This window comes from Anneissia japonica, unplaced genomic scaffold, assembly GCF_011630105.1.
Source record: "Anneissia japonica isolate Jap-2015-1 unplaced genomic scaffold, ASM1163010v1 scaffold288054_len62682_cov155, whole genome shotgun sequence".
In the NCBI taxonomy this organism is placed as follows: Eukaryota; Metazoa; Echinodermata; class Crinoidea; order Comatulida; family Comatulidae; genus Anneissia; species Anneissia japonica.
In genome coordinates, this window is record NW_022746594.1 from 26,208 (window position 1) to 36,170 (window position 9,963).

At 31.7% G+C, this 9,963-nt stretch overlaps 1 protein-coding gene across 1 annotated transcript in view; it reads right to left on the reverse strand.

Annotated features, from left to right (window-relative positions):
* The window catches only part of LOC117120257 (tetraspanin-18-like), a gene marked incomplete in the record, with an annotated part of 26,874 nt that overhangs the window by 5,392 nt on the left and 11,519 nt on the right, over positions 1 to 9,963 (reverse strand). Inside the window, 2 exon segments of the mRNA XM_033265272.1 lie at positions 604 to 813; positions 2,255 to 2,375. Coding sequence (XP_033121163.1) covers positions 604 to 813; positions 2,255 to 2,320 — 276 coding nt within the window.

Here is a 9,963-nt window from a genome sequence, read left to right on the forward strand (position 1 = left end):
ACAGGTGCATTTCCCTCGTATTTTGAAATTGTGTATGTAGAGCTTGTGTATAAACAATTGATAAACTGAACATTTACTAGTCATACAAGGTGTATCAGTAAATTTAAGGTGTAACGGTAAACTTGTTTCTGAATGAAGCTGTAACAGGCATTACAGCTTATTGCCCTGGGGAGAACACTGCCAAAGTATTGTAATAATAATATTTATTGATAATCATCAAACAAATCATTTGAACTTAATTAAACTAAACTAAAACCAAATATTTGATAATAATTTTTTTTTTTTTGGTACATTTGCATTTGTTTTGGTTTTTCTTCTCTGTTGTTGTTAAGCGCCTTGAGGTTGTGTCAAGTGAGGTGCTATAGAAATCCAGAATTATTATTATTATAACCCCCAGAGACCTTCTCTCATACAACTGATTGAAATTCTCACATATAGTGGAGATGTGGTAAGGCTTGAAAAGCTTATAGGTCGTAGCATGATATTTTATATAGATATACTGTACACATAATTACTGGTTTTTTACTACTACATTTTTTAACTATTTAATGTATTTATTTAAAATTATATTTAAAATATTACAAAATGGATAAGAATACTCACAAGGACTAAGAGGCACTTGCTTTCCATTATGGCGCCGCAACATCCGCAGAAAGCGAGGAGAAAGACGAGAGCACCTGCTCCAATGAGAATGAAGGCGCTGCTCCGTAAGAGGTCGTTGTCCAGTATCATCGCTAAATCTTCAATAGGAATCCAGTCTTCAATTCCGAAGTATAGGATTATACCAAGAGCAAGTAAGCCAAGGCCACCGAGCTAGAGTGAAGAACATCACAAGTTCAATAACGTAATTTAAGAATATTTAAAAATACAAATAAATATTATCATTGGTTTTTAGAGTAAACCAAGGAATCCAAGCTAGTGAGTGCATACATCCGCCCTGTTCCTTTATACCTAACAATGTATGACGGGTGATAGATGGATTTAGCGATGATTGTTTACAGGCGGTCATGTGACCTAACTTGGGTATACATGAAAAATATTAAAGTGCGATAGCATAGGAAAAGATAATGCTGTGGATGTGAAAACAACCACCCACTGTTACCGTGAGAAGTAAATGGCTAGGAAAGGCAATACGATTGTTCAAAATAGTGTTTATTTACTTATCCTAGGGTTCTCTAGTGGATTTCATGCTTTGAAATTTAAGTGATCCATCATAAACCTTAGCTGGCCCAAACATCTCAGCGTAGTTCGCTGGTCGAAGACCATCATGCGTACCTATGGTAACCATGCCATAGATATGCAGGGGCCTAGGCCTAACATTTGTCGGAAAATCTCAATGTTTGCAGCCAGTATCCTTACAGCATAGCAAAAAATTAAGGCAAAACTTTAAAGTTTAATTTCCAATCAATTTGGTATAGTTTACTGGGAATCATGATGACCTTTACAGCAATAAACAAGGGACGACCGCGATAGAAATCTCTATGTAAAACACCGCTGTGTCAGTAGGTTGTTTATATTCAACACCCAATTTAGGACACTTGACCCCCATCGCTAAATCCCAATATTACATTATTTTCAGCCCTGTGCCTGAATACCGAACAATGCAGACAGGTTAATATCCAATTAATTTCTATTATGCTTGGGAGCTCAAAAAAGGTAATATCTGTGACCTAGACATTTGGCATCTTGCTGACAGACAGAGAGAGGCGATTACATAACCTCCTTTGGAGGAGGTAATAAATATCATCATCTTCATCCATTTTACGCTGAATCGTCTTGGGTAGACATTGCATACACTAATCGCTTCTAGCTTCCATGACTCTTAATGGTTGTCTGATCTACTGTATATACTTGCATACAAGACAAGGCTTAAAATAGCAAATTATGATAGAAAAATGCTGTGGGGGAGGGGATTCGTCTCATACAAGCGAAATGCAAATTTTAGATTTTTGCGGAACGTCCGTAACACAACACATAATTTGCTATTGTGTCGGGAATCAGTGTTTCGGCATTGATTGTGTTATCATCGGGAATAGTCAATTCCTGATGGTGACGCGGCTGGTGTCGGGATGTTAGCAGGCCTATGAATGAACTCAATTAAAAATATGAGGAAATAAGCTCATAAAATGGTATTATTTGGAAGATTACTGCATTTAGGTCCATCTTTAGCCAGCTAGATCAGTAAGATCAGTAGCATGAGGGATTATGATTAAACTAATATCAAGAAAGGAAGAAAGGAACTGAGAAAACTTACCCATATTATAAAGTTGAACACAAAAAGCAAGTATTTCATACAATTTAGACCACAACCGTCCACCATTTTGATATTATTCTTGACACTCAACTAGTGATGAAAATAGCCTAAATCCAAGAAGCTGTGAATAAAAAATAAACAAGTTTGTTTATTATCAAGCTGTTAAATAAATTCCAAACATGTATAATGTACATTAATTTTCAATTGTAAACTTTTTAATTATTTGAGCATAAATATTCCGAAAGAAACATTAATACTTGCTTCAAAAGGTATTTGTAAGTACAGCAACATAAAAGGTGAAAACATAATCATAATTTTTAAATAAAAAACATGATTAACAGACAGAGAATTGACTGTAATAGATGATGCCAAGGTAATTACTGAATGCATGATTAGTACATTATTATTTTGCCTATAAAATATTAGGTTGCACACCATTTTTTCTCATCACCCCAATTATTTATAGACCGACAAGTTTTGGTAGTACGTCATGTGCCTCATATTTTAACTGTAAAAAACCTAATAGGAAATAAAATGTAAAGGTGACTGATTCAGAAAAAAAAATGAAACCATTCACAATCAGAATATTTCTGTAGATTCGCTCAACCTTACAAGACAGCTCAATGGAAAAGTATTCACAAACCTCAAGGTGTGACAATAGAGAGATCCATCAACTGTAACTAATTCAAATATTTGGTATTATTCACCACCTCATGTCTAGGATTCATACACCCCTTCAAAATCATTAAAAACAACTTTCAAATTGGAAAATAAAAACTAGTTTATGATTGTGAAATCAAGATGCAACAAACAGAAAGAGAAATCATGATATTTCTGTAGAGTTTATTAAATCACAATGATGATTACTATATAAGCCTACTTGAGTATGGTTTTAATTATCTTCAGCTACAAAATTCTTTACTTTACATTTTGTATTTAATGTTATCAACATATGGTATAATAGTTCATAGAGCAAAGAAACAGATTTAAAGTACATACACGAAGAATATCTGCTCCTTATTCTGAACTCCCTGGCCTCTAAAAACCAAATATGGTAGTGGCCATGTTGAGCCATTTTAAGACTTGTTTTAAAATTGAACTGCTTTCTGTATTTAGCATGCTATGTTTAAACCTATTCCAATAGCCATTAAAAAAATGTATTTGAATTTTCATAGACCCAACGCATACAAGCACTAAAACAGCCATTTATTGTGTTTTTCTATTCTATAGTTTATCATAATATAATTTAGAAAAGTGCTCTGAGAGAGCAATTAAAAGCAGTATACAATTATTTTAACCTTCATGCACTCAGAAACTACTATCAAAATTGATATTTTCTTAGATATGGTACAGTTTACATAAACAATATATAGACTGACGCTATATATGAATTAGTTAATATCGCACTGTGCTACGGTTATGATAAAAAGCTTTGCTAAATTTTAAAGCATTTGATAGACTATTGAAAGTACTGTAATGTGTCAACTGCATGAAATATCCTACTTTGGTGATGCCTGCTATATTTTGTAACTAAATAATACCAGACTCTATCATTTACTTCAATACTGGTTATATTTATTCATTCTATAATTTATTTCAGGATAACATTTCCATACAACAATATTAATTACTGTATAGGATCCATGAGGTCTACTGTAACCTATTGTAATTTATGCACTATTACAATACTATTATGCTCTGCCTATTACAATCCGACAGGCAACTTCCATTGATGATTTTAAGGCAGCTTTAAAAACTCACCTTTTTAACTTGTATTTTTCTTAATTTTTTTCCCGAATTCTATTTTTACTGTTAAGCGCATTGAGGCTTTAGCATAATAATAATGCGCTATATAAGCCAAAATTATTATTATTATTATTACTTGCTAAAATTCAACCTGTGTAGTGCTTCAATACTGTAGGTCAATTACACCACATGGTACTGCACTTCTTCCTACCAGTTGGAGTGCATACTGAATATTATGATAACATATGTATCATAAATTATAATTATGGAACTACCAGGTAAAATGTTGCTATGTATTTATGTAGCATTACACCTTTAAGCAACACAAGGAAATTATATTAGGCTTTTGTATGTAGACATATATAAAATTGATAAAATAAATATTAATAGAAAGTGAAACTAATACTGAATGATGTTTAGAGTAGGTTGAAGCAACAGGCTAATAGGTACTTACCAGGATGAGTGGCTGGCGACAGGTGAAGGAGTGCAACACTTCACTCTAAGTTCCTATATACGCCTTAATTTTCTATGGCCAGCACATTCCTTAGTTCTAACACGTCACCAACGCACACAATAGGCCGCCCAACCTTTCTAACAATACAATGGTGATCGTCATAGGTAGGCTTAAACGCTCTCTAATGAACCCTTTCTATTAAAGCAATGACCCATACACTACCATGCTCAATATCTCTGTATATAGACTCAAATCGAAACTTACAATCTGTATGTCTCCCCTACTAACACCATGTCAAAGACAATTCTTGTGAAATGACAAAAATATGGAAAGTCCACCAATACTTTATAGTGTTGTTTGTATTGGTAGCAAAATGTCAGATTCTAATATACATAGAGAGAGCATACAGTAATTGTTTTAACAAAACAATAAAATAAATCTTTAAACCATATTAATTTAAATATGGATTTTAATTTCATATATATATATAATGAATTGAATAATTTTGGTTTCAATAGAAATTTGTTCAAATTTGTAATTTTTTGAAATATTACTTTTCATTAATTCTTGATTAAGCCAAGTAAAAAGAAAAAGTAGTTTCTCGTTCTAATATTTTGAAAAAAGGAGAATGAGGCACTTTTTTTTTTCTTATTCTTATGTTTATACATAACATTATATGACTTTAATGTTTTGGAAAAAAAGAGAATGAGGGAATTTTTTCCCTTTTTAAAAAAAATCTAAGATGGCAAATCCAAGATGGTCGATGGGAGGCAGCTACTTTCTCACTTTTACCAAGTAGACACATTGAAAGCAAATAAAAGAAGCACTAGACACGATTGACACCATATGCATTCCCAACCACGAACAATCGAGAATGCGAATTAGTCAGATTTTGGTACATTTTGTAAAATAAAGGAAATTAAAAAAATTTTAAAAGACAGGAAAATAAATGTACGAGGAAACTAGAAACTAATAATAATTTTATATGGCCGTAATTATTATTTGATTCCTGCCTATATATTTCTTTACATTCTACTTTAGACAATGATGTCATGATATCATAGTTTTTATTTACAAACATTGCCAATAAGATACCGTACTTGAATCTATTAATACATTTTGTGATTCCTATCCTGTTATAATGAAGTTTGTTGTCTGTGTTAAGCAGAAATAAAATGGTTCATCTATTTTTATCTATTTATTGCTTTCTTTCAGGAAGTATTTGCAATACAATATACAGTATATAGGCCTACACATAAAATGAAATTATTTTTTTTTTTTAATTTGAAACATATTAAATGAGGGTGAACCATATAGTAGAAGCTACAGCATTTGGGATTTCAAAATGTAGAGTAATAATACAAATTACAGAAACAATCTTAAATGGAAATCTAAATCAGAATATAATTAAAAAAAAAAAAACATTAATAAGGCCAAATAAGAAAAAATACCAGTTTTTTAGTCCCCTCACGCATCCACTTTGTGTGCTTCACCATTTAAAACATTTTTTTTTTATTTCCTTTATTTTAGGAAATGTAAAAAAAACTGGATAACTCACATTAGTAAAACTCCTCTCTCGATCGTTAGTGTTCGGGGATACGTATGGTATGAATCATGTTTAGTGTTTGCTTTTAATGCGTCTACTTGGTAAAAGTGAGAAGGTAGTAGCTGTTTCTCATCGACCATCTTAGATTTGCCATCTCAGAGTAAAAAAAAAAGGGGAAAAAAACGCCCTCATTCTCTTTTTTTTTTCAGAACATTTTAAGTCATATAATGTTATGTATAAACATAATAAGAAGAAACATAAGTAATACACAGTCTCTTAAAACGGCCTTTTTTTAAAAATTATTAGCCATAAAATATGTAATATACATATAAAATTTAATAGATATAAAATGTTTAACTTCTTTAATATTAAAACATGTACTATATAAGATTATGTATATTATTAGGCATACCTTTTAAAAAATGCATACTATTATAGATTGATGAAAATTAATATTAATTTCTATTATGTGATACTGACAGATATATTAAATTTTTCCCTGTCAACCATTTATTTTACAAATACAATATCAGATGTTAAGCCTTGTTATTATTTGGCTCACCCATCAGTTTCATCACAGATGATTTGCATTTTCAAATCTCGCCACTATTGTTATTATTATGTTAATTAACCAATAGCTTTTCATAGAAGAGTCTCCTCCAATCCTGCCTTCATTGTTTTTAATATCTTTTGTTAGGTTAGTAGGTTTCTATACTGTTAGTTTCTATATACTGTTTTTTTTACACTTCATATTGTTACAGAATATATGTAGCAAAGACAAGCTAAACAAGCCACTCGCTGCAAAAATTGATTATTAGTTATAAATACAGGATTAAACAGTTAAATGAGAGCTATACAATGGTAAAAGAATCATTTAAATCTGACATTTCGTTATGATATTAAAAGCGTTTAAACATACAGCTGTTTTAAAAAGAACAATATTTGAGAAATCGGCCTTCAAAGTTCATGATTTCAAGCATCACCAAATCATTAAAAATTGTTGTTTCAACATTGAAAATGGGGAAAATAAACAGCATATCATGATGAATACATATATCGTTGCTCACATCACGAACTAACTCAATCAAAGTAGACTGTGTTTAGTTTGTGAAATAAAGAAAACGCGTCAAAATACATGCTGTTGATAATGACTTTTGGTGTGGTAAAGAATACAAAATTGCTTGACAACCAATACGCAACAGGATTTGCAACGGGTGACTGGTTTGGCTTGTATTTGCCACATATACTTTTAGTTTCTACAGTATATACTGGTTTTTTTTTAAATACAGAATAATATATATAGGCCTACTGTATCAGACTGCTACCACTTGTTAACGTGTTGACTTTTTTTTATGTATTTTTTTGCTTGTGTCGATTCTGTATTGATGTTTCAATTTTTTGGACTTCCATTAATAATGGACCCTGTCCTTTTAGCCCAACAGGCTTTTGGAACCAGTGCACAAAAGTCAGGATGTGTGGCTTTTCTTTTTAATTTTTTTTTTTTTAACATTAATTAATTAATTTTTTAATTATGTATTTCTTAAATGTTTATGTTTTATTAGTGGGAAGCTTTGAAAGTCTGGGGTGGTGATGAGAATTTTTTACTGTCAAACACGATGACAAACACTTCTGTGTTTGTTGTCATTTTGAATGCACCTCTATGAATGCTACTGCTTTAAACAGTACCGTACATACTTGCGGCGTATAGGGTGATTCATGCGTTTTTTGGACGATTTTTGTATGTCAGACGTATAAGGCAACCCCTTTTTTTCATAGTCGGTATTCCTACTTTTTGCTGCTAATTATGGTCTTGATACAGCATATAGCTGGCTAAAAACAGGGCCAGATATAGGGCCAATCTTCCAAATAATACCATTTTATGAGCTTTTATATGTTCATCAAAATCTTATTTCCCCGCAATTAAATTGCGTTCATTCTTACAGTTAGTAGCTTCATTTCAGTAGTAAATTTGCATGCTACTGACAATCTGCACAAAAGACAAACATGATTTAAAAATCAAGAATTGTCGTTATGTGTTGCGCATATAAAACAAACCCTCTGTTTTTTATCGTAATTTCCTATTTTAAGCCTTGCATCTTATATGTGAAAATATACGTTATTCTATATGTTCAAATAATTTTGCTCTTTTCGTTTGTGAATGCAGTTTTGTTTTAAAGCTATACCTTCGGCCTTCCATATGCCATATATTTTTTTTACTTTATTTACTTTTTCTCAATTATCAACCTTTTATATTGCCAATGATCTGTTCTCTCAATTTAAATCAATTTATTTTTCATGTGTATGCTGATATCTTGTGAACGCACCAATCATTATTGAGTGCCACTGATTTAAAAGTGTATGTTGAAATTATTATTATTATTATTATTATTATTATCATCATCCAGATGAGATAATAATTTGGAAGCCTCATTATCACTTTCTGACTGAAGAATAAGATAAGAGGTATACAGGTATATCTCATGTAGCACTGTATCCAATCATTATCACTCCTAAGCACTCCCTGTCTACTAACCAAAATGTTATCAGATCATACTGTATTGCCATGCAATATTTCTGAAACATGAAATATATATATATTTTTTTTTACAGAAAGAATGCAGTACTACAAATTTGGTTGACTTACTATGGCAAAATTTTACATAATCAAATAGACACTAGAAACAGATTTATAATTACAACTCAGTCACTCCTGTCAATAGAGTGCATATATTGCCCACAGGTTATATATGTATTCATTTATGCTAAAGTGTAAGCTCAATGGAGGGGAAAAAATCCAATATCTGTGACCCTGAACCTGTTTTTTGACCTTCCCAAAAGTTAATCATCGTTTTCTTCGATTATTATGTACCATTCTTCACAAAAGTTTATGATGATCCATTCACTATTTTTTGCGTAATATTGCTATTAAAAAGACAGAACAGCCACTCAGGGGTGAATACATAACCAACTTGGCAGAGGCAACTATATTTTCTTATATTATTATCTACAATATCTTTTAAAAAATGTTATAATGGTCCATCTACAGAGATTAAAGTAGGAGATATAGTTAGAGGATGGGCTTACACTCAAAGACCAGAAAACAAACAATATAGTGAGCCGTTATAAAAAAAAAACAATATAATAATATTGTTTGAAGGTTTGCATGGCGAAGTATAATATATAATTAATGCTTGCGGTACACCACATACGTTTCGGTTGACTTGCTTCAACCGTCTTCAGGAGAATAATATCTGCAGAGATCTCAAACAGGGAAATACTTATATGTTTGAGTGATGAGACTTGCTGCTGATTGGTTGAAAACTAAACATAGGCTGAGCCTACCAGTGAAAAGCTATACAAAAGCTAAAATTCACGGGTCTGAATAGAAGGGCGGGGCGTGGCTAGAAAGCCAAGACAGTGGCATTGTTCTAGCTGGGGGAAGGAAAATATAATAATAGAAAACAAACAATATAGTGAGTCATTGATACATGAAGTTCCTATTTAGCCCAGTGATCAGCCTGAGTTTATTTTAATTATTTCATTACTTTTATATTTGGTAAAACTGTTTATTTTAAATTTTTTCTATTTATGTTTGTTTAATTAATTATCTTCTCATTAATTCTTTTGATTTATTTGTTATTTTTGTCAATTTTATTTATTCATTTTTTTTATTTATATATATATATATATATATATATACACACACACCGTACTCATGCGATTAAGCGTCCCGTTTGAATAAGCACCCCTTTCGAATAACTGCCCCTCCTAACGTGAAAATTTCCTTAAGCGCCCCGTTTGAATAAGCCCCCCTTCTAAATAAGCGCCCCTTCTAATTTGAATAAGCGCCCTTAATCATAAGATTTTCTTTTTAGCAAGTCAATAATCCAATCAATCCTGGGATTGTGGTTGCTGGCATGATTTGAGCTGCAGAGTGGAAACACATTCTTCTTAGGTCAATAT